The 26,618-nt window shown below is 38.7% G+C and overlaps 1 protein-coding gene across 2 annotated transcripts in view; it reads right to left on the reverse strand.

Annotated features, from left to right (window-relative positions):
• Positions 1-650: 650 nt before the first annotated feature.
• Positions 651-26,618, reverse strand: part of jph2 (junctophilin 2) — a 100,928-nt gene continuing 74,960 nt past the window's right edge. For both annotated transcript variants that reach the window (XM_048608397.1, XM_020532630.2), the window contains exons 4-6: positions 21,915-22,849; positions 16,776-16,868; positions 651-10,764 (exon numbers count right to left, since the gene is read on the reverse strand). In XM_048608397.1, coding sequence (XP_048464354.1) covers positions 16,788-16,868; positions 21,915-22,849 — 1,016 coding nt within the window. In that variant the 3' untranslated portion in view covers positions 651-10,764; positions 16,776-16,787. The remainder of the gene's footprint in view (positions 10,765-16,775; positions 16,869-21,914; positions 22,850-26,618) is intronic.

Consider the following 26,618-nt stretch of genomic DNA (forward strand, 5'->3'; position numbering starts at 1 on the left):
GTTAGGGCTTCCACATGGAGTACTGCATTCTGTTTTTTCTTCACTTCACTATTGTTTGTTGTGCTTTTACCTGTCTGGGCCCTAAGCTCCATAATTCCCCTGATACTCCTCTTAATCCTTCAAGATGCTCCTTTTTAACCAAGTTTCTGATCACCTAACAATATGATTTGGTGATAAATTTCCTTAATTGTGCTACTGTGAAGCACTTGGAATGTTTCACTATGTTGCAACTGTTATATAAATTTAAGCTTTTGAGTTTTTGGGGAATGCAATTCAGAAAATAAATATTGTCTTTTGGAGAGGAGAGTGCTGATTCAGAAAGGTATTAAATTTGGCAATACTAATGCTGATAGCCCAAGGACTTGCTCTTATGTCTTGTGAATGTTTGTTATTGAATGGTGACTATTTGACTATGGAAGGGGACACCAAGGCTGAAATACTCCATACTCGCTGCTACATGCACTTCTAGTAGTGAATCACTGGATGTTAAAAGCAGTGAAAATCCAGACTAGATTTTTGTTTTACCTTGTTTCAAGTGTAGTGACGTTATTTATAGCTACTTACTGTCATTCTGCCTGAGCTCAGTTAACTTGGCAGACTGCTAAACAAATCCATTTGAAAGTTTTGGACAAATGTTCAATACAAAACCAAAGAATGAAAAGTACGTTTATTTAAAAGCAACAGTGAAGGGAAAATGTTCATACAAACAAGAAAATGCATTAATATCGTCATAAAGTAGACCAGCAGGATTAGTTTTATATAGTGTTTATAGTATTCATGCCATCTTGTTAGTCCATGGAGCCTTAATTCAGATTTAGTTTTTTTTTATTTGGAAGGCCTACAAATGCAACATAATTGAACTGAGGGTCACTCAGCACTTGGACTTCAATTTGTGTTCAACACACATATACACACACTATAAGCAAAATTAATGTTTGGGCGTGAAGTTATCATGAATATAAATTACCGATGCTATTCAGCAACCTCACCTATTTGTAGGGGAAATTTTGAGACAAAGTCCCAGTTTTGGCATAATGTATCCTTTTCTTATCTGAGCAGCATCCTCAGTGAATAATCTCACACTGTTCATTATGCATGTGCCAATATCAACATCCTGCGATTTTGAACAAACCCTAACCATATCGCAGGTGAGACTGACCCTAACCCTATCTAACCCTGAAATGTAACAAAAGTCCTATAGAATTTAACATTGTTCTATCACATCAAAAGTCCTGTAAGATACAATGCAGACCTTGTACAATTTACATATGTTGCTTTATTGACTTCTTTCAAAAATCTATTGCCCCCAGTGTAGTAAAGAAGAGCAAATAACATCCAATTAAGTCTGACCCAAGTCTGAACTAATAAAGGCTCTGCGTCTAGCTCAATCACACAGTGTACATTTAATGCAGCTTCAAGTTTCCATTAAGCCAACAGGAAACTAAACTCCGGTTTTCCAGGTCTAATGCCAGCAAGGCTTAATTTATGGAATTCAACCCATTTACTGATAAGGTCACTTCTCAGGTTTAGATATCAAATCATTTCTACCTTGTCAGTTATTTTGTTAAAGACATTATTGTTTCTCTAATCAGAAGAATATTTTCATACCAATAAAATTATTTACAAGAAATTAATACTATAATTAAGTAATCTTAAAAATTACAATAGCTTACTTACATAATTAATTATTTTAGTCTTTTGCAGAAATAATGGAACTTAAAATCCTGTTAGCCTGAGCTAGACATCAAACAATACATGCATTATAACAGTTTAAAGAAATACAGGTTAAACATTGTTAATATTAAGTTATATCCATGTCAAAATCCAAAAATGGCCACAGGCTGTACTTCAGAGTATTTTATGTCACTGCTGTTCTCAGCCAGGTAAAAATACAAAACATATATTGCTGTTTTCTGCAGCAAAGTACAAACTGGTTTTTGACTCCTCAGATTTTTATATGTCAAGAAAAATAGACACATAACACCGTTACTTCCAATTTAACTGCATTATCTCCTAGTTTCTATACCTCAAGGTTTCTGTATCGGTGATTAAATCCTGTCCAAAGGTGGAATGAAGATTTAAAATATGAATAACTGCCATGAAAAGGTTGAACATAAGTGGAACATGGACCTAAATTTTTTTTTGCATATATAGTAACAGTAACAGAAAAGAGAGAACAAAGTTTAATTGTCTAGAGTCATATAAGAGTATTAAAACATCTAAATGGTGAATGTATTCTAATGTAAATAACAAGGTTACATCTAATGTTGCAAATTCTGCTGAGACTACCATACAGTAAGTAAATGGATGCTTGAGTTTGAAAACTACATAAAATAAGCATGGATATTCTTTTCAACGTCACTAGTTTAATCGTATATTGATAAGCAATAAGCAGTAAGAAATTACATGGAAACATTTAGTCAGTTGTGGCAATTAGCTAATTTAGACTTAAAATTCTCATTTTATACTCAGTATGTGTCATTATTTTTTAAGTGACAAATATCATCGGAGCAGATCTACTACAGCAGAAACAAAGTTTATCTCATATATTACATTCAGAGTCCAAAGTATCTGATTACACCAAAATACAAAATAATCTTTAGTTTCATGCAGTGTCATAATCTAATAGGGTTGACAGAAGTCATATTTTCTTACAAAGGTCTGGAGACTTGTATAAAAATAGTTGGAATAAATTTATCTTGAACATATGTCTTTTTTGTTTTGTTCACAAAACTAATTGAAATCTCATCTTAAAGTAAGAATTTGGCCTAGATTTTCTAATCAGTTACCATGATCTGATTACTACTGGTCTTAAAATAATGCTGACTAAAATGCATGGGGTTGTATGTTTTGATGGAATCTTGATTTTAAACTAGCAATTTTTTAAGATCGACCTCAATAGGGCAACAAGGCAACAAAATTGACCTACACAGTTCATAAGGAAAGAAAACTGAAACCAAAACTGAGCTGACTGAAACAAGTTCACATAATGCAAAGTTATCAAAGTTGCATTGGTGAGTCCAGTGATGCAGTACAGGCAACACAAATAAAAGACATTAGGCTGAGAAGCTAAGAATAAGCAAAGAGATTATTTACTTCAGTTATTTCTTTCAGTTGGAGGTAACTTCTGGAGACATATACCAGTTTTGGTGAAGACTTTGCTCATGGAGCTCAAGTCCTGGGAGATGAAATTCGTTGTCAGGAAGACACAGTTTTTAATGATTTTGTCGCCTGAGTTTGACCTGATCTGTATGCTAGACTGCTAAACCAATTTGCAAGATCTACCTTAATTATAGTTGCCATTTAATGTGTAATTTACAGATAGTAATCCAACAGCAATTTGTTAGTTCATGTTTAATGCATGTTGATTATGTGGGTTTTTTTTAGTTCATAGGATGTGGGCATTGCTTGCTATGCCAGAATTTATAGCCCGTCCCTTATTCCCTTTGAAAGAGGGGGGTGAGATGCTTTCTTGCAGATCCTGCAGACTGTCTCATGTTTAAACCTGTAGTGCTGTTAGGAAATTCTAGTATTTTGATCTAATGAGAATGAAGAAAAAGCAACATAATTACATTACAGGGTGGTGTATGATTTGGAGGGGAACTTGCCCTGGGTGGTGGTGTTGCCATGCATCTGCTACCCTCATCCTTCTAGAGGTCAGGGTTTTGGAAGGTGCTGTCAAAGGAGGCTTGCTGAGTTGGTACAGTGCATCTTGGGTAGATGGTACAAACTGCTGTCACTGCATCAGTGACAGACAGTATGAAAGATGGTGAATCAATTGCCAATCAAGCCCACTGCTTTCTCCTATATAGTGTCAAGCTTTTTCAGTCTTTTTTGGATCTACACTCTTGTAAGGAAGTGTAGAGTGTTCAATCATACTTCTGACTCATGTCTTATAGAGAATTGGAAAGGAGTTGTTGTTTGGTTTGCCAAGCTGACTTTTCATGAAAACGTTTCGTCTCATTTCTAGGTGACATCGTCAGTGCTGCGTGGCCACCATTGAAGTGCTGTTGTTCCGTCCCGCTCTGAATTCGTAAGGTCCAGTTTATCATGGTGGGCAGTCTTGTTTCCGGTTTTGTACTGTAGTGGTATTAGATGGGGTCTATTTCAACTTGTTGAAATGATTGAAAACCAGGCCTCCAGGAATTCTTGTGCTTGTCTTTGTCTCACTTGTCCTAGTACTATAGCTTTGTCCCTGTTAAATTGACGTCCTTCTATGTTGGAGTGCATTGAAATGAAGAATTAGTCGTGCCGTTTTGCTGCCATGACAGACCGGACCAGGACAGAACAACAGCGCTTCAACGGAGGTACACAGCACTGACAGCATCACCTAGAAAGGAGACAAAACATTTGCATGAAAAACCAGCCAACTCGCCGAACCAGCCAACAACTCCAACCACAACCTCAGCTACGGATCTTCATTAAAATTGGAGAGGCTTTGATATTAAGAGATGAATTATTTGCTTCAGAATTTTCAGCCTTCAACCTGCTCTTATACCAATGTATTTAAATGGCATGTGCAGTTCATGTTTTGGTCAACAGTAACCCTCAGGATGTCGATAGTCTAATATTCAGTTGAATGAAAAGTGTAAATAATTAGATTCTCACTGGTTGAAGATGGTCACTGTCTGATACTTGTGTGATCTGAAAATTACTTGCTACCTATCAGTCCATGCCTGACAGTTGCAGTGGACTTGCAGCAATTGGACACAATGTACTAGTATCCAGAGTTGCGGATGGTGCTTAATGTTGTGCAATCAGTGAACTATTCCACTTCTCATGTAATGATGAAGGGAAAGTCATTGATGAAGTCACTGAAGATGGCTGGGATAGGCCACTACACAGCAGGACCTCCTACAGCAATGGAGATAACTAAGATAGCTAGCTTAAACAGTATTTAGTATTTGCTTTGTTTTTCTCCTCTATGAATTAAAAAAGTCTAAAATTGTGCAATTTTATGCCTTTATTCTTTTGGTATTTACCTGGGATTTTGAATTTCATTTTTTTTTTGAAAAATAAGTTACTGATCTCTACTTAAATCATAACAAAACATTCAACATAATTTATTGGCAAATTAAGCAGGAAATAACCTTCACCATTATTCATCCGTAAATGGCACAGCAACATCAAGTGAAAATGCTCTGGTTATTTAATATGGTGATCGAAAAGCTGATATCCAGGATATTCAGCTCTGCCACTGACTTCACAAAAAAGGCATGTCACTGTCAATCTCCACACTGACAGTATATTGACTAATGTGAAATTCGGGTGTTTGCACAGTTGTTATGAATTACACTCACCACCAGGAGTTGTCATTTGCGATCTAAGTATCCCTTTAACAACGTAACAAAGTATTAATGCTAATCACCCTTTCTGGTACTGAAAACTAACCATTACGAGTGTAGACTCTCATTAATTCAGGTTTTAAGTTTTTATTAATTGTAAAATGTAAAAATTTTAATTTAATGTTTTGCCTCACTTTTTGTCTAAACCTTCTTTCCCACTCTGATTATTTCTCTTCCTGGAAATTATTTGGCATTGATTTCATCCATTTTAATATGCAGTTCCTCCCCGGTTCTTGCAATGTTTGGTTCACAATGCTTCAATCTAATTCGAAAAAGCTAGGGTTATGCAGTTTCTTGCCCTGTTCACTCAAGCCCCAGCTTCGTTATTTCTCTCCCTGCACCATTATCAGCTTACCCTTTTAGCACTTGACACGCAAGTATTTTGGAAACCTATCACGCAAGGGCAGGCCTATCTGATGACAGTATCTGCTCGGTACCGACTCAGCAAAAAAAAAATCCATTGTCTTTATTTCCTTTACCAGATCAAACTGAAATAAAGATTGGCAGCTTGTCAAAGCATTCGTTAAAATATTTTGTGTTCAATCACAATTGCATTGTTGTAATTCATTGTGGATCCCACAAGAAGTATACATTCTTTGAAATATTCAGCAAAGCTGTTTTTGAATCAGCTTAATTTTTAACCTGTTTTATTTGCTTGTTATTAGCCAGTCTGTTCTTGACTTCTGCATAATGCTTAGGTCAAAGAATAAAATTTACGTATCAGAAGTTCCTGTTCCGATCACCCCCACCGAAAACATGGCATTCAATTACATGCAAAAAGAAAGGCATTTTAAAATTAGATTCCATATTCTGAAAATTTCATGTTCAATTGCAAAACAGCTGTGTGCAGTATTCATATCGATCATAGCAATATTTACAGGATGTCTAGGCACTTGATATGTGACAATTATCAGGGTGACTTTTAACTGAGTGCAGAAATCAGGGCCAGCAGACATATTTTTAAAAAAGACCGGTGGCATCCAAGATTGAAGGACATATTGCACAATTCCAAAAATGCTTCCTTACAAGGAAATGAAGGGGTAATTTTTAAACATTCCAGCCAGCTGCCTGGTGGAGAACAATGACTTCCCCTCACCTGCCATTCTGCCAGTGGGAAACTAGAGATTAATTCTGCCTGATACCAATTGTTTGATTTGGGAAATTTCTCAGCTCAACTTGCCATATCCTGAAAGCATGTCCCCCATTGGGATGTGTGTGCCAGGGAAGCAGGGGATGGGGAAAATGAGGGCAATGGGATTGTGGAGTCGGGCAGATTGGAGGTAACCACAAGGGCTATAGGAGTGCCACTATGTGGACTCTTTGAAAGGCTTGTTTCTATTCTCTGTAGTTTCGTCCCAGTTCTTTTTTCAACCATTAAGCCCTCTAAACATAACACCTCCCCACTCAATTCTCATGTCCATGCACAGCATATTCATCCCACCCACAATACTCCCTCAGTCTCTGCTCACCCACTTTCATGATCTCTTATGCCATTTATGCCAACTCACAACCCCCACCCACAGCCCCTAAAAGCACCAATGCCAACACACGCCCATGATCTATTAAACAAAATAGAGTTCTAGAAAATCTCTTAGGTTCCACAGTACAAAAAAGTCCCATTCAAATTATGTCAATATATTTAATTCCCCTCAAGTACTTAATGCGCTATATAAAAGAATAAGTACTTTTATTCATAAACACACAAAGATGGGCAATCTTTAAATAACCTATGCGTTGAGCTGTCAATTAAATTATGAACTTAAACCCCTCCTCCGAATTATAATAATAGTTAGCTGCTTTCCATAACCTATCATTAATAGTACTCTAAAAACAGCTATTCACACTGTTTGAGCAGATTTTCTTCAACTCTCAGACATAGACATTTTTTGTTGAAACAAAAAATAAGTACTAGACAAACTCAGCGAGGTCTGAGCATCTGTGGAGACAGAAAACAGAATTAATGTTTCAAGTTTGGTGACTCTTCAGAACCATTCAGACTCTTTGAAAGGCTTGCTTCTGTTCTCTGTGATTTTGAACCAGTTGTTTTCATAATTATTAGGCCCTTCATCAGAACTGGATCAGTACAGAAGAGTCACAGGACGCAAAACATTAACTCTGTTTTCTCCTCACAGATGCAACCAGATCTGCTGAGTTTCTCCATCATTTCCTGTTTTTGCTTCATATCTCCAGCATCTGCAGTTTCAATTTGTAAAGGGTTGGCAATTTAACTTTACAATACTACATACTTTGTCAGGCCCTTCGAGCTTTTATCATCTCTCTAAGGGTTATAACTCTCACAGTGGGATAGCGCCCTTGCGGCAATGAAAATGGGATCAGTTTGAACATAGCACAGAGTTCAAAGGACCCAGTTGAGTTCAGGTTTCCCTCATGTCTGAATCAATTCCTGAATCCTTTATCACACTGCCAAAATGGGAGGTGTAGCAGGACTTCCAGATTTGGGTCCTACTAGTATTTTTAAAAGTCTCTGGAGTCCCCACAGCTGCAAAAATCTGGCCCTAGATGTATAACACAGGGAAGCTGAACACTCAGTTAACATTTTGCTGCAACTTTCTAGCTGTGTCTACATCTCCCCTGCAAGTTGCAAAGTGCAAGATGTAAATTCACACCATCAATGATTTGTAGTTTCTTTCTGGACTTACGGGGAGAATCACGGTTCTTCCTGGCTTTGCACAAATTTAATTTGGAAAAAAGTTTTAGCGCAGCTTCTGGAATGGATCCATTTACAGATCACTGTTTAAGCTGCTGAAAGGAAAGGAACATGAATGAACTGTATGCAATAAATTCTCCCACCATGTCACCTTGAAATTGAATTCAAGGTCCTAACTATACCCTGATTTGCACAGTAAAGATGCCTATCATTTGAAATTGGCATGTCCTTGGGTCTTGATGAGAAGGCCCTTTTAAAATGGCGCGGTGTAGTACTTCCAGCAGACCAGAAAATTTCTTAAACCCATCTGATGGTGTTACCTCGTCATAAATGCCAATCTCAACTAGTTAAAAATCAGTCCCAACATGATGATAATCATCAAATTAAGCAAACAGACAAGTGATTTCACCTTGTAGTGATAGTAGAAAACAGATGACCACAGGCTGGTTGCCTATCATGCTCGCTAACTGTTTATGCCATTAGAGTCAGACGCAACAATAATCGGGAAGATTTCGTAGTTGGTGACCAGTCTGCTACTCACTATTTTCAACAATACTGTCAAAATTTTAAAAAAATCAGTTTTATTATTTCAAATTGAGAAAATAAATATTATAGAAAGACCATGATTTTAGAGCTTTGGAATATACTAGGTTTACTATGGTTTATAACCTTTACAAGTTAGTGCATTTTCCAGGAAGTTGTTATGGTTTAGTCATGTGACTTCCTGTATCTATAGATCCTGGGTCATACAATGGTGATTCATATCATCCAATATGGAGTTTTGAAACTCAATCAATGAGATAAATTACGATTTGAAGTATTTTGTGTGCAATAAGAAATCTGTAATTTAAGGCACTAATCCTCATGGTTCTGATAATATGACTGAACTAAACTTCCCACTCAGTCTACTATGTCAAAACTATTCAATGTAATAACTGTCTTGTGAATCAGTTACATTAATTTTGATTCATTTCACTTTAATTGTCTCATGAGGCAGTGTAAAAAAGACAGTCAGAATACTATATAATATTTTGGATATTCAAATTAAGGAGGATTTTTAAAACTACTATGTTGCAGGATATAAATACACGTTTCTTTACTTGACCACATCCCACAAAATCCTTCTTGGGGTATTACCCAACAAAGTAGTATTACCAATACTTATTTATAGAAATTGAATAAATATCTGGAAGATAAGAGTTCAGTGTGGCTGGTGAAATTGTTCATCTTGTAACAAGACCTGAAAATATTAAATAAGCATTTCAATCAAAATTTTGGAGAAGCATGCATCTCTGAGGTACTTTTATCTTTTTATATATAAATCTTACAAGGTAAAAACAGTTCTTAATGCATACCCACGCAAAAGAATACATACCTTGTCCTATGTAAAACAAAATTTAAAATCATCTATGCTATCATTCTACAATGTGCACACATGCAGAGAAAGGCAAGAAAAAACAGCTCAAAAGATTTTGTACTTCAGCACAAAAATGGAAAGGTAATACCCTGAAAGCAATCAAGTAGCTAGTGCTATGAGACAAGGCTGGTTTAAGCTGACTGATGTACTTTGAATGCATTGACAGAAATACTGTTAGACATTTTTTTTAATATTTGAAGGAGGAACAAAGTCTGTAGTTCATACCTTGAGTAGTTGTACAGCTTCGATGTGCCAAAAAGTCTTGTCAAAAGTATAAGGTAACTAACTGCAATTATGCTTTTTTTTAAAAAACTAATACGGCATTCAAAATGTAAAGCAGTATTAAATTTGTTGCAAAGTAGTGCTGGTCTTCCTTGAATGTTTAATAAATTTAATTCTGAAAGCATTATGATGTTAAGAGCAGATTTGTGCATTCCCTTTTCGCTTAGCTTATTACAGCATTGCTCAAAAATGAATACTGACTTAAGTATGGTAGGTGGCATAATTAATTTTAAAATATTATGAAAAAATAGCTCATTGACAAACATGCAACAAACATGAATCATAATTCTCTTACTCATCTGATTAGGACTGTAATGCAGAGAGAGAGAGAGAGAGAGAGAGAGAACAATGTGTTAAATTCACAATAGACCAATATTTCCCTTCACAACATATAAAAAGCCCTATGAATGCAGTGCAAAGCATCCATAATCTTTTTCCAAAAGACAATCTCTAAGAAAGTACTGTCCTCTGTTATGTTCAGTGGAGAAAAAAATGTGTATAAAATGGGAAACACCACTTTACTTTCTTTCACCAGGAATAATGAACAGAGGAAAATATAGCCCTAAATCTTTTGGACTTAAGAGTTGAGTATGTACAGCAATATTCATATTGAATTCTTCTTTTCATTGTACCTAGATTAACCAAAAATGTCATCAAGCCTACAAAAATATGTGAGCAAGATCTACCTTATCTAAGTCAACCTTTTCTTTTCTATAAGTGTTTTTCTCTCCTCCCATCCCTTTATACAATAGAATAATTCAAGCTTTCAAGCACAATCCTTGGCAGCTAGTACTGTATAATATAAACACAGGCATAAGGTAAGGCAGTTGTTAGTTTCTACAAATAAATTCAGGTCAGATGTAGATCTTCCAATGTATCTCATTTCCAAAATTGTAGGGCACAAACTGGTGACAGCAAACAGATCAAGGAAGTCTTCAGAAGGGGCCAGTGTAATCAGACTCTGCAGTGTCTTTGTGTCGAGTCTTGCAGGATGTTTAATTTTCCAAACGTCGTCTTCCTTATTCTCATTGGGAAAAGGAGCGCAAGAGCTTCTGCAATGATCATAAAGAATTTGAGTGACGTCATTCTTGCGTTAAGAGGAAATTTCTAAAACTGTTATAAAAAAGAACCTTAGGCTTTTGATTTTAGAATTGAATCACATAAAGATTGTTAAAGAATTAGACATGTTGTGGAACAATTGTAAGTGCAAGGAGTTTGTTAACTTTTGTCACTGACATCTAGACCATTTGATCTACTACCTCTGTTGCTTCCCTCCCTTACACTTGCCCACTGAGCTAAACTTCCTCTAATGCTCGCCCTGCTGTACTCTGAACTCTTTTTTTTATATAGTTTCTTTATTTCCCTCATGTTCCCTCTGTGCTTATCTTGTCCTTATAACCCACCTCTTGTTCCAGTGGTCTTATTCACATTAAACTACTCATCGTTGAATATCCTCCTGATATCGATGTGGGCCAATATCATTGCAAGTTTCCTCTCTACAGGTGTTGTTCCCCTCTCATTCAAATTTGCCATTATCACCCCTCTCTACGTCTATACAAGGACTGTGTGGTCAAGAGTTTTATTTTGAGGAGAGGGATGATAATGGCAGATATGAATGAGAGGGAAACACCTGTAAAGGGGGAAAACCAAAATGGAGCAATTACATTGCCAGGCTTGTACTGTAGGCCCCCTAACAGTCGGGAAAAAAAGAGCAGATATGTAGGCAAATTGCAGGGAAGGGTAATAGGGAAGTGATAGTGGGGAATTTTAACTTCCTCAACAATAACTGGGCTAGTCATAGTGTTAAAGGTTTCAACATGCCAGAATTCTTAAAATGCATTCAGGGCAGCTTTTAAAGTCAGTACATAGAAGTGCCTACAAGAGAGGATTTGGACTCAATTTTAGATAATGAAATTGGGTAAGTGGTTAAAATATCATTGGACATGCATTTTGCAGACAGTGATCAATAATCCATTAGATTCAGGGTTGTCATGGAATAGGACAAAGATGGGCCTGAAGTCAACGTAAATTGGGGGGAAGGCTAGTTTCAATAAGATCACAAATTAGTTGGCCAGAGTGGAATGGGAACAGATACTTTTAGGTAAATCTGTGTCAGAGCAGTCGGATGCATTCAAGAAAGAAATATGGAGAGTACAGGGCCAACATGTTCCAATACAGATAAAGGGTAGGATCAACGAATCTGGCAAACACTGGATATCAAGAGATATCAAAAGAAAAAGGGACACTTATGGCAGATACCAAGGGCTCAAACAGCAGAAGCACTAAAGGAGTATAGAATATGTAACGGCGACCTTAAAAAGGAAATTAGGACAGAAAAAAGGGAGCATTAAAGGGTTTCAGAGATAGTAGGAACTGCAGATGCTGGAGAATCTGAGATAACAAGGTGTAGAGTTGGATGAACACAGCAGGCCAAGCAGCATCAGAGGAGCAGGAAAGCTGACATTTCGGGCCTAGACCCTTCTTCGGAAATGGGGGAGGGGAAGGGGGTTCTGAAATAAATAGGGAGAGAGGGGGAGGCGGATAGAAGATGGATGGAGGAGAAGATAGGTGGAGAGGAGACAGACAGGTCAAAGAGGCGGGGATGGAGCCAGTAAAGGTGAGTGTAGGTGGGGAGGTAGGGAGGGGATAGGTCAGTCCAGGGAGGACGGACAGGTCAAGGGGGCGGGATGAGGCTAGTAGGTAGGAGATGGGGGTGGGGCTTGAGGTGGGAGGAGGGGATAGGTGGGAGGAAGGACAAGTTAGGGAGGCGGGGACAAGCTGGGCTGGTTTTGGGATGTGATAGAGGGAGGGGAGATTTTGAAGCTTGTGAAGTCCATATTGATACCATTGGGCTGCAGGGTTCCCAAGCGAAATATGAGGTGCTGTTCCTGCAACCTTCGGGTGGCATCGTTGTGGCACTGCAGGAGGCGCAGGATGGACATGTCATCTGGGGAATGGGAGGGGGAGTTGAAATGGTTCGTGACTGGGAGGTGCAGTTGTTTAGTGCGAACCGAGCATAGGTGTTCTGCAAAGCAGTCCCCAAGCCTCCGCTTGGTTTTCCCCGATGTAGAGGAGGCCACAACGGGAACAGCGGATACAGTATACCACATTAGCAGATGTGCAGGTGAACATCTGCTTGATGTGGAAAGTCTTCTTGGGGCCTGGGATGGGGGTGAGGGGGGAGGTGTAGGGGCAGGTGTAGCATTTCCTGCGGTTGCAGGGAAAAGTGCCGGGTGTGGTGGGGCTGGAGGGGAGTGTGGAGTGGACAAGGGAGAAACGGAGAGAGTGGTCCCTCCGGAAAGCAGATAAGGGTGGGGAGGGAAAAATGTCTTTGGTGGTGGGGTCGGATTGCAGATGGCGGAAATGTCCGAGGATGATGCGTTGGATCCAGAGGTTGGTGGGGTGGTACGTGAGGAAGAGGGGGATTCTGTTTTGGTTGTTATTGCGGGGAGGGGGTGTGAGGGATGAGTTGCGGGAAATGCGGGAGACACGGTCGAGGGCGTTCTCGACCATTGACGGGGGGAAGTTGCGGTCCTTGAAAAACGAGGACATCTGAGATGTTCGGGAGTGGAATGCCTCATCCTGGGAGCAGATGTGGCAGAGGCAAAGGAATTGGGAATAGGGGATGGCATTTTTGCAGGAAGGTGGGTGGGAGGAGATGTATTCTAGGTAGCTGTGGGAGTCGGTGGGCTTGAAATGGATATCGGTTTCCAGATGGTCGCCAGAAATGGAGACAGAGAGGTCCAGGAAGGAGAGAGAGGTATCAGAGATGGTCCAGGTGAACTTAAGGTTGGGGTGGAAGGTGTTGGTGAAGTGGATGAACTGTTCGAGCTCCTCGTGGGAGCATGAGGCGGCGCTGATACAGTCATCAATGTAACGGAGGAAGAGGTGGGGTTTAGAGCCAGTGTAGCTACGGAAGAGGGATTGTTCCACGTAACCTACAAGGAGGCAGGCATAGCTTGGGCCCATGCGGGTACCCATGGCCACCCCCTTTGTCTGTAGAAAGTGGGAGGAATTGAAAGAGAAGTTGTTGAGGGCTAGGACGAGTTCGGCTAAGCATTAAAGGGCGTTAGCAGATAAAATAAAGGAAAATCCTCGGTTATTTTGCATGCGCATTAAAGATGAAAGGGAAAGAATAGGGACAATTAAGAACCACAGTGGTAATTCGCATGGGGAGCTAGATGATGTCGCTAAGGTTCTAAATATACATTTTGTGTTGGTGTTCACGAGTAAGACGGAGAATAACTGTGATTTAATTAAATAAGGTAGTTCAGACAGAGAGGAAGTTCTGAGTGATCTTGCAGGCTTAAAAGTAGATAAATCTCCTGGGCTAGATGAATTGTGTCCTGGGCTGGTGAATGAGGCAAGGGGGAACATATCAGGGGTGCTGACAATAATTTCAATTCCTCTCTGGCCACAGGAAAGATGCTAGAGGACGGCCTATGTGGTACTGTTATTCAAAAAGAAAGCAAGAGATAAACCAGGAAACTACAGGCCAGTTAGTCTAACCTCAGCAGTGAGGAAACTATTGGAAGCAATTCTGAGGGACAGATAAACAAGGTGCAAATGAGAGGAAAGATCTTGTAACAGACTCTGTTTCAAGGGACAAAGAATTTGACAAACTAATGGGACTAAAGACAGACAAGTCACAGGACCTGATTGCTTGTATACAAAGGTTATAAAGGAAATGTCTGCAAAGATAATGGAGGCATTGGCCAAAATAGCCCAGAACTTACTTCAATCTAGGAAGGTACAGTGGACTGGCAAACTGCTAATGAAATATCCTTGTTCAAGAAGGGAGAGAGACACAAAGCAGGAAACTATGGACCAGTTAGCCTAAAATCTGTTGTTTTGGAAAAAACTACAGTCTATTTTTAAGGAAGAAATAAGAGCTTTTAGAAAAGTTTAACATAATCAAAGTCCACATGGTTAAGAGAAAGCATTTTAATAAATTTGCTGGACTTCTTTAAGGCTATAACAAGCAGAGTGATAAAGGAGAACTGGTAGACATAGTGTATCTGGATTTTCAGAAGATGTTCTATAAAAGGTGTCACTTAAATCTTATTACACAAGACAAGAGCTCATGGTATTAGGGGTAATATGTTAGTGTGGATTGAGGATTGGTCAACACATAGAAAGCACAGAATCAGGATTAATAGGTCTTTTACAGCTTGGAAAGATGTAACTAGTGTAGTACCACAAGGATCAGTCCTAATTATTTACTATCCACATTAATGACTTTGAGGAGAGGACAATGTGTAACGTATCCAAATTTGCTGATGACACAAAAATAGGTAGGAGGACATATTGTTTTGAGGACATAAGGATAGGTTGAATGAATGGACAAAATCTCGGTTGACGGAGTTAAATGTAGGAAATTACCGAGGTAGGAAGGATCAACAGGTAGACTATTTAAATGGAAAGAGATTCCAAAAAAAGTACAATGCAGAGGGATCAGAGTGCTCTTCTGCATGAAACACAAGAAGTTAGATTTTGGCCTTTATTGCTAAGGGTTTGGAGTTTCAAAACAAGGAAGTCTTGTTACAATGGTACAGGATGTTGGTGAGGCTGCATCTGCAGTACTGTGTACAGTTTTGGCCCCTGTATTTAAAAAAGGACATATTAGCTTAGGAGGCTGTTTGAAAGAGATTCACAAGGCTGATTCCTGGGATGAAGGGGTTGTCAAGAATTTCTAAAAGAATTAGATCTTTATTAATTCGAGTTTAGAAGAATAAAGGGTGATCACGTTGAAACATACAAGATTCTGAGCGGCTTTATAGGGTAAATGCACTGAGGGGAGTCTCAAAGTAGGGGACATAGTTACAAAATAAGACAACATGAGTTAGAACTGAGATGCAAAGGAGTCTCTTCTCCCACAGGGTATTGAATATCTGGAATTCTCTACCTCAAAGGGTTGTGGCAGCTGAGTCACTGAAAGTATTTAAAGAGGAGGTAGATAGATTTTTGAAATATCATGCAACTGGCAGCTATGTGGAGTTGGCACAGAAGAGGAGTTGAGGCCTGGGGTAGGCTTAGGGGCAGAATAGCCTTATCCTGCTCCCATTTCTTAAGCTGCTATCTTCCAATGTTCTCACTGACATCATCTAAAAGCAGAGTGTTAGTTTTCAGATGTACACTGACAGCATTCAGGTTTACCTCATCACCACCTCTCTCAACTCCTCTACTTTGGTTAAATTATCAGACAGCTTCTCTGACATCCAGTACTGAATGAGCCAAAAATATCCTCCAATTAAATACTGGGTCCCCATTCCAAACTCTGATGCCTAGCTAGTGACTCCATCTCTTACCCTAGCAACAATCTGAGATAGCCAGTCTGTTTGTAACCTTGAGGTCACATACCCTGAAATGATTTACTGACTTCAGTCACACCATCATCAGGACTGCCTTTCTCCTCCTCCATAGCATTACTCAAAAATCGTCTCAGCTTGTCTGCTGCTGAAATCTTCCTCTATGTCTGTTACCTCCAGACTTGATTATTCCAATATATTCCTGGCTGGTCTCCTACATGTTTCACTCTATAAGTTTGAAGTTATCCAAAATTCTGCTGCATATGTCTTAGCTTGTTTTAAATCCCATTCAACCTTGTGCTCACAACTTTCTGCTCAAGAAATATTTTGATTTCAAAATTCTCATCCTTATTCTGAAATCCCCTAAGCCTCACCCCTCCCTATCTCTGCAATCTCTTCCAGTCTCAACCTTTCAAAATACTTGCATTTCTCTAATTCTGGACTGTTATGGTCCCTGATCTCAAACGCTTCACCACAGATGACTATATGTGTTCAGCTACCCGTGTCCTAAGGTCTAGAATTCCTCCCTACCTCTTCACCTTGATTTCCTTCCTTTTAAGAAACTCCTCAAAACCCACATGTTTGACTAAAGTTTTCGTCATCTGACCTAATACTTTCGTAAATGGCTCGCTGCATCTTTTGTTTTGTGAGACTGAAGTAAGGCTCCTCAGAATGTTTATTACGTTAGAGGTGCTACATAAATACAAGTTGTTTCTGTTATTGCTTGGTTATCGGAATGAAAATTTGTTTCTTACCTTACAAACATGTCATGTTAGGAAATGAACAAACAAGACAGCTAGGCCAATGTTCAACAGAATGACCATGGCAATCATAATGGTATTAGGTCCCTGAAATAAACATAAATCATTTGTCAACATTCTGGGTGTATTGTACAACAAAATGTACAGCTTGTTGATTATAACATTTTCTCACTAATTATTTCAAATACGTGCAAATAATGTTTTTAAAATGTTTATATTCTATAAGTACTTAATTTTGCCAATTATTTATATGCAATTCCAAAATTAAACTGTTTATTTTCTGTAAGAATCCTGTAATAAGAAAAGTAATTCAGAATTCTGGAGTTTTAGCCATCCAGCCTCCCACTGTCTGACATGCTTGCAATGATATTTTCTAAAGCAGTAGATAGATCATGACAGGTTTATTTATATAAAGGTTTTTAAAAATATTTTTGAAAAGACCATGTACACTTTCTCTTATTTCCTTTGAACATATTCATTGCAATGCCATTCTGGACATTTTAAACCACATATGGTATTAAAGCAGTGCTACAGTTCAAACATTAGTCAACACCACAAGTTTAATTGATATCATGCACTTACTAAAAGTACTTATTGTAAACATTATGTGTGAAAATAATTCCACTGTTAACTTTGTTGGCACGGTACTATTAAATATAACACTTTGATTCTTTAATACTTCCCATACAGAATGAGATTTACATAAGTTGAGATGAAGCATTATTGAACAGGACATAGGATGTATCCAGCCCTTAATCAGAAGGATAATGGCAATACAATGACATTTATATTGCTTGTGCCACAAATTGTGGATTTCTAGCAACTTGGTTCATCCAGAAAGGGCTCAAACTCATGTTTATCTAATGTCGGCTTTCTATTAAGTCTAATTTTTCATTCTTCCTGACGAAAAGGTAGATTGTGTGTTTTTGAAATAATTCCAGAAATAAATCTGCCTGGTGATCATATTTTAGAAGCAAGTCAAACTTACATACAGACTTGGTAATCCGACTTAGAGGGTAGATCTGTCATTGAGCACTGAAATACTTCCTAGTTGGCTTCAGATAATTGATAAAGCATAAATGCGTATTGTGGCCAGAGCTTGAAATAATGTCACAAAGCTGTTCACTACTTTGAGCTGATTCATCTCCAGCAGTTTGTTCTGACAACTGATGTGAACACCAGCAAGGACCTAGACAAATGATGTATCTATCTTTTTATAGGGAGCATCTATGCTATATATTGAACAAGCAGAAGTCCTGCAGTTCAGTATGAATTTGCAAATAGAGGGCTCTTCTTTGGAAACATATACCCGAAATTTTTGTGATCAAGATTTATTTTTGTTAAAACCAACATGTTAAAGGTGAAAATATTAATCAGACCTTTTCTGTTTTTATAAAAGTTTGCAATGGTAAATGATGGCAAAATTGTCCATATTAGCTGTAATTATGCCACTGAAACTGACAGAGTTTGTTCAGAATAATATGGACAGTGCTCCTCCAGAGTGTGCTGTTGAGGCATCCCCAGACTATAACCTGAACAATCAAGGAACTGCTGAGAATTGCCCCTTTTATACTATTTTTCTGACTGCAAAAATCATTGCTAAACCCAATCTTGTAAATGAGGCATACTGGATTTTTAAACAGCACACTAACTTCATAATTAGTGCTAAGTAACATAATGGACCCTGGTTTTTTAATTTTTAAGAAGAAATATTTCATCTTTTTATATTTGTGAAATGTCAACTTTCTCCATTATGATAAAATTAACGTTTGTAAGTAGTTTTAAACTTAGACTTAGCGATTTTTTAAATTTACTTTTGGGATTTCGGCATTCCAAAAATAAGAAATAAATTTTAAATGTAATCAAATATGAGCAGAGAAGAATAAACTTTTAAAAATTATCTTTGTTTCTAAATAGAAAATAATATTTAGATGTGCACTTGTGATGCCAAGCATACAAAGCTACAAGCCAAGTGCTGGACAATGGGAGTAGAATAGTTAGGTGGTTGTTTTTGACCAGCGTAGACTCAATGGGCCAAAAGGCTTTTTTCTGTGCTGTAGTCCTCCAGTAAAGGGAAAGTCCCATAGTCCTATTGGACCATTGGGTTGGTCTCTTAGAGAGCGTTGACTGGAGGTGCTTTACTTCCAGGCAAGGGGAGATTGAGGAAGACAATCTTACAAGGCACTGTCATTGATCTCACACTGTTGGCATCACTCTGCATCACAAACCAGCCATTCAACCAACTGAGCTAATCAACCCAGTGTAAACCCTCTATGACTCTAAAGAAAGTCATACTTATAGATACTTTCTTAACAACCTGCTCAGAGATGTTATAACATATATTTGGAGAAGGTGAACTTGAACATGGACCTCTTGGTCCAGAGACAGGCACATTCACAGCACCACAGAGTCCTGGCTGTACTTAAATTACTTCATTTGAGAACAGTAGTACAGAATTACTGACTGCTACTCTGATCAACGTGGACAAGATTCAAAATTTGTGTGCCTCAGGCAAAGCAATCTCACACAGGTTGTCTTAAATAGGCTTTCATGATATTTTTCTGTATTTGCAACTGTCTGAGCTGAATGTCTGCATAGGAGAGGTTGTGTTGTGCCTTATCAATTACTGAGGTCACAAGGAAAGTAGTAGCTGCAGCAGACGTCAATTTAGCAGTCATCCTATTTTACCAAGTTTCAGTCACATCTTGGATGTACCTGTTGACTGCTCAGAAGCCAACATGTGCAATATGTAAGGTTTGTGTGTGGAAGTCAGGGAAAATTGAAGACAACAGATGGAATCTAAATGACGTGGGCTATGGTGAAAAATCAGGCAGAATTATCTGAGAAGTCCGGTGAGATCTCTCTTAATGTTAGGAGCAACAAGAAGTATTCTCCGAGAGTTCTAGATAGGGAGACAAGATTCTCACTAGTGAGTGGCGAGGTGCCTATTAATGAGATTATTGCTTATTGTCTCATTAACACCGAATCTCACCTCATTAATATATATTTTCCTATTAATATATATTTTCCTATTCTATATCACACCAGATAGAAACTGCATGCCAAGAATTCCCAAAATGAAAGTCTGAATGGGTATCTGGTAACTCCAGCTCACCACTTGCTCCTATGAACTTCCATCTTTGATACCCAACACCAACACCAACATCTTAGCACATGCTTACAGGAGTGACTTTCTGTACCCCCTGTTCACTGAAGCAGGACCTGTGACCTTAAGGAGTCGTGAAGGTGACAACTGCATTAAACTTTTATGCAAGGTGCTCCTTTCAGGGACCCACCAGCAATCTGTGTGGGATTTCTCAACTGTCCACCCACAAATGCATCAAGAATATTACTAATGCCACTTGTGCTAAAATCACACAATTTCATTTAATTTACCTGTGAGGTGAGTGCTGCAGCCCAGACAGTAGGTTTTGGAAATATAGCTCACTTTCCCCGTGTGCAAAGTGACAGTACACACTATGTGCTAAGACAGGCATATCACAATGCTGCACAATTCATCAATAAAAAGGATTCCATTCCTTCAATGTGCATGTGATCTGCGATCTCTGGTATCATTTCGTATACATTTGTGCTTGGTAGCCTGGACCTGCCATGATTCCCATACTTTTGAGAATTTTTTCTGTGTTTGAGGGTGCAGATGTCTTTCAAGAATGGTTATTGGGAATCAAGGGCTATCCACTCCAATGATGGCTGACAACTCCATTATGCACTATTTGAATATTTTTCCATCCCTGATGGCCCCAGAGTGAACAATGATAAGGTTGCAATGGGCAGTGAGGACAGAGTGTCTGTCACTTAGTTGGGATTCTGAAAAAGGATGCTGCTGCAGAATATTGAAATGTGTGGTCTGATGGGGAAACAGCAATTAGGGTAGGAATGTGCAGTTGTAAGTGCAAGGAAATGTCAACTATGCCACCTCTATGCTGTGACAGCACTAGATTGGGCCGTGCTAAACCACTGACAATGAAGGGAAACTCCAGACTGCCAATGACCAGGTGCGCAGATGGGGTTCCAAGATGGTGCCAATGTCAGGAATGCTGGTCTTTTCCAGGATATCCTGGCAGTGGCAAGTTGCTCCAGCTATATTGAATGGTAGAATTTGGCCAGCATCTGATGAGGGGTGCCACAGATGGGTGTTACATAGTTAATTAGTTGAGGTTGGGATGATTATGCAGGAAAACTCACTAGGCCTCATTGAGAGAAATCCTCCATGAAATTTTACAAAATGTCATTAGTCATAACCCAACATTTACTTTTCCTTTATTCTGATCAATCAGTATAGGTTCTAGGCCCTTCAGTAGGCTAGATGTAACAGAATCCAGATCTGAACTCATTCAAAATATCTTTAAGTCACCTTGAGCTTTTTTAAAGCTTTGTTGCTCTGTCAATATAAGGAAACTGGATCCTTAGGTGTATCAAAAAAATAGAAAGGCCATTTTGAACAATAATCAGTATATAGTGATTTCAAATGGTTCAGTGGAGTTAGGTGTACCAACATGAAGAATATTATACTTGCTGAAGTTTATTCTACCTTTTCATTCTGTAATAGTTCGCATAGTAGTATGTCTCCACTGCACTGAAATTTTCACAAAATTAAGTATAGAAAACTTTTCCACACTTGCATGCATTTTGGAAAACGTAAGGGTACAAGCTTGCGTCTTAACCCGGTAAAAGATCTGATCCATCATTTAATTCAATTCTTAAATATATCAAACTATTATTGACATGATAAATGTGTTCTATTCCATGGAACCAGCTAGCAAAGGATAGAAATGAAGACCATCTTTAAACACTTGCATATTTATTTAGACTTGAACATTGCAGCATATGCCTCCTAACCCAAGAACTACATTTTCTATCTGTATCTATTTATAGGGGCTCAAATGAATCCCCAGTTAGCGCCTGCCACCTGTATGCAATTAATATCCAAATCAACAATGTGGCTTTGCTTTGCCCCCTTAACATGCTTGGATTTTAATGTCAATGTAACAATATACTTTGAGGGTATTTATCTAGCTGTTCTAAAAGCCAAATTGTATCATAGGAGATAACAGTTTGCAGATCAGTTTGTAAATCCATGTATTATACCCATGGCTCTAATGAAAAACTCACCTGATCAAATGGTGCCACGTCTGCTACTTCTTTCCCTGCTGTGTCAGGTTGTGTTATTAGTTTAGGTACTGGTTTTGACATCGGTTTAAGCCCAGGCTTGGGTTCAGACTTAGACTGAGGTCTGGATTCTGGCCAGGGTTGTGAGTGTTTTTCCTGTTTAGGAAGCGGTACTTTTTCTTGCATTTGAGGCGCTGGCTTTGGTTCCGGTTCAGGCTTTTTTGCTTTGATCTCTGCTTTTGGCTCTGGTGTTAAAGGTTTTGCTGGGTGTGCTTCTTGCTTAACTGACAATAATTTTACAGGAGTTTCATCATCCACTAAATCTAAAGGAGGAGGTCCCAATTGTGTCCGCACAGCATAACTGTGGTAGCTATCATGGAATTTAGCATCATGCAGCTGATGTGGTGGGATGGGTTCTCTTGCTTTGATCGTTTGATTTGTATTAGGCTTACTTTCAATTCTTTCCAGAGGCTTTATGTCTAAATCATAGTTGTTTTGTAGTTGCTCCTCCAGTTTAGTAGGGGTTCTTCTGTTGTTCTGGAGACTGGAGGTCCTGAGAGGATTTCGGTCATTGGCAGATGACCTGTTCTCAATTTGCAAGGTCGATAAACCAGAAGGTGTTCCAGGATGACTGGTGGACCGGTTACTTTTATTTTGCTCACCATTCCAGTTGCCAGGACTCAAGTGGCTTGAGTCCTCCATCTTGGGATTTGATCCTCTAACTTTTCTAACCTCTGGTGGTGTCTCCAAAGGACTTGGAGAAGGGGTGCCAGCAGGAGAGGACTCAAGTGGAGTTGTGGCTTTCTCATGGAGTCCAGGGCTCTCTGGAGGTGTAGGTGGAGGCTCTTCGATTGATGGAGGCTCCTGGTCTGTAATTTCTACATTATTTCCATTTTCTATCAGTTCCTGAAGCAATCTTCTTTTCTGATATTCAGGACCTGTAAAAGAATATTTAGCTGTTTAGTACAGTTTCACAAAATGCAGATGGCTCAAAATTATTTCAGTATAGTAACAATGCAAACTTTCATAGCCCAAAAATACAAAGATTTATTACATTTAATCTCATAACCACTGGGTGTAGAATACAGCATATAATTAACAAGTTTCTACACCTAATACCAGCATACACTCACTAGAGTTTTTCAGTTCCTTGTCATGATGTTTTACTTTCTTTAACTTTGCAGCTTGAAACAATAGCCTACTTGAAATACATGTGTAATGAAATAATGAGATTTGCTCCAATTAATTATGAGTATTCTGTTGCAAAAGCATAAACCAAGATCTAAGAACAAAATCAAGCAAGTCATTCCAGATTCTTTGTAAGTAACTGCTAAGACCTCAGCTTAAATATTGTATCCAATTCTAGCAACCACACTTCAGGAAGGATGTTGCAGTTTAAAAGTGGTGTGGGGGTGGTGGATGGACAGGGTAAACTTACTGCTAGGGCTGTAAGACATCATTTACATGGGACTGAAGAATTGGATTACTTGTCTTCAACACCTGTCCCTAAACTACCACGGCGTTTTCAGAATTCGCCAGCAACATATTTGTTAACTTTAATCTTAACTATTCTAATAATCTCCCAACCAACCAGCCTTCCACATTGCTCTCTCCATCAACATTAAGTCCTCACAGACCAAGTTTTGTTCATCCATTATCCTTGTGCTCAAACGTGCTCAACCTTAGCTCTCAGTCCAGCAATGCTACAATTTTACATGGTTTTATCCGCACTATCTCTCTAAAATCACTTCCACTCTAAGGTTTCTGTGCCCCTTCAATTCTGGTCTCTTGCACATCCCTGAATTTCCTCACTTCAGCTCTGATGACCATGCCTCAATTCTAATTTCTTCCCTAAACCACTCTGTCATCTAGCTCTATCTTCCTTAAGACATTCATGAAAAACAACAAGTTTGTCCAAGACATTGATCATCTGTCTTAATTTTTTTAAGTTTCTCGATGTTAAATTTTGTTTGATAATCACTCATTGAAGTATATTGGGACATTTTAACATATTAAAGGTGCTTAATGTAAAATTGTTGTGGTTGAGGGCAGATTTAATCAAAGAGTTGAAAATTTTGAAGTGTTTTGATAGATATGTGCAACAGGAAATTGGCAGCATTAGTAGATGTGCGTGAGGTGAAATATTTTACTGGTAGGTATGAGTCCCAAATGCTGCTGGATGAGTGACGGAGGTGCGATGGATGCACTGAGGAGCATGAGAGTGTTGTGTTGTGCAGGAAGTGTCACATGAAAGTACATTTATTGTTGTTGACTACTGTGTGAAGTTTCCCTGCCAAGTCCTAGAGTTACAACTCTGGAAACTGACCTGGCTGGGTGCCTGTTAAGAGAAATTGTTTCCAGTGGTAGAAAGGTTACCAGAGAACATGGATTTAAGGGTACTGACAAAAGAACCACAGGCGAGATTTAGAGTTTTTCTTTTAATTTTATTAGGCATCAACTACAGGAACGGGTGTCTGAAACAGACTAAATCATTACTTCTGAAAGGAAATTGAGTAAGTCCTTGAAGGGGAATGGGTATGTGGAAAGAGAAGAGGAAAGGGACTAACGGGACACCTCTTTTGAAAAAGTTAGCATGTGCATAATTGTTAAATTGTCTCTTTTTGTACATCATGATTCTATGACAGAATAATATTTTCCACTGCCCACTGTCTTTATTCAGGATACTTTTCTTATCCCATTATCACTCCATTCAATGTTACATTATGAAAGCTTCTGCCATTTAATCTTTTCTGCCCTCTCCCTAGCAAAGGCCTTCTCTTTATCCCACACTCTTCCCTGTTACTTTTCTAATTTTTAACATTTCTAATTTTTCCCAGATTTGGTCAAAGATCTCAGACCTGAAACAGCGAGCAGAGATCTCCCAGAATGCAATAGGAGGCAAGGGGAGCTGCAAAAATATTGGGAAGCTTTGTTGAGATTAGAAAACCAGCAAACTGATTAATTGTCTGATGTAATTAGGGGCCATTTAAAGTTCTAGCATTTGCCACTGGTAGAACAGCTTCTTGCCATGTGTGGAAGCTGGTACTTTAGTGAAGGTGACTTCCTTGTGACAGTCCTAAGTGAAATAACTTCACAGAGGCCAGTATCGTGTCAACAAGTCACCCTTAATTTACACAGAGATTCATTAATTCATTAACTGATCCAGCTCCCTCAGACCCAAATCTCAGAGTGAGCAAAACGTCTGACACTCTGTTCCTATCTGTCAGCCAGGGCTCCCTGATTGGACCAGGTTAACAACCCCAATTGGGGAACTCATGGCTGACCGCGTTACAATCAGCACACTAAGGTGCTAGGGAATTAGTGTCAGAGTCAGAGATCCATGCCCCTAAGAGTTACTGGCAGCAAAGACCATGTTCAAAACGCAAATGTTGTCTCTTGAGGGGTTTCTTCACCAATCAGAAGGAGATAGTTCTGAAGAAGGGTCACATGACCTGAAACATTAACTCTGATTTCTCTCCACAGATGCTGCCAGACCTGCTGAGCTTTTCCAGCAATTTCTGTAATAGTTTTCACCTGTCTAGGGGTCACTCCATTTTGAGTCATTCTGGTGTTCTCCTGTCAGCAAAGTCCACCTCTACTTGAGGTTAAACCAGTAGGAGGAGCTCACCCAATATCCTTAATTAGATGGTGACCTCAGAGGTAGCCTTCAGGAAAAGACATTTCCCAAATGCATCCTGGCTCAAGAGCTAAGAGTAGGAGAAAATGGATGAACTGTACTGAATGCTACCCATATAATGTGATAATGGGCTTAGGAGTACCTGAGAGTAGTGACTGTGTTAAAAGCAATCCCTGTCATAATGGGATTGGGTGTGGGGTGGTTAAAAAATCATGGAAGGATGGAATCAGGCTCTAAAGTTATTGAACATGATGTTGAGTAATAGAGGCTGTCGGGTCCCCAAGTAGAAAATGGGACTGTGGGATGGCAATATAGACCATATTTTATTTTCTTTTGTTTTAATAATGTTGTCTTGATTTGGTTTTAACAACAAAACAGATTATTAAGCAAAAAGAAATTAAGATAAAATAGAATAAACCAAATTATTTACATATGATACAAATTTAAGGATCTCAAAATACATGGTCAGTTCAATCTCAGTAATCCTAACAAAACGCCTTGAAAATTCAAATACCAGAGAAAACTCGCTTCGCTATCACAGAGTGGATTTGACTTAGCTGTATCTTCAATTCTTGGTTTGGAAAACCTGATCCCCTTTTCCTAGACCCTTCATATAACTGAGTGTAGACATCTTCAGCTTTGAATAACCCCTTCAAAGTTATACCCAAATACCTCTGGTTTGGAACTTCAAAATCAAACTTCTTATACTGAAGTAACCTATTGTGTAACAGTTCTAAACTATCTCCCTTCTTTACGTATAACTATTTTACACATCCAGCTTCAGCCAAGAAGAAAACGGCTCAAGTTGAAACCCAAAAAGCTTTTTCCAAGCTATGGACATTTCTTCTGATCAAAAAAGAATTATGTCTGACCTTCTACACTGCAAGCATAGTGTACAACTATTTATTTTCTTCGCTTGCATAAACACTCTCAAATGAACAAATTCCCATTAGCCTCCACGAACTATACATCTCAAACTATTTTTAAAGATATTTTTTAAATGTTTACAGAAATGCTTACAAATTAACATTAAATGAATCCATAGATACAATAAAACTGACATGCTACTA

The sequence above is a fragment of the Rhincodon typus genome, chromosome 19 (genome assembly GCF_021869965.1).
Source record: "Rhincodon typus isolate 14 chromosome 19, sRhiTyp1.1, whole genome shotgun sequence".
NCBI lineage: Eukaryota > Metazoa > Chordata > Chondrichthyes > Orectolobiformes > Rhincodontidae > Rhincodon > Rhincodon typus.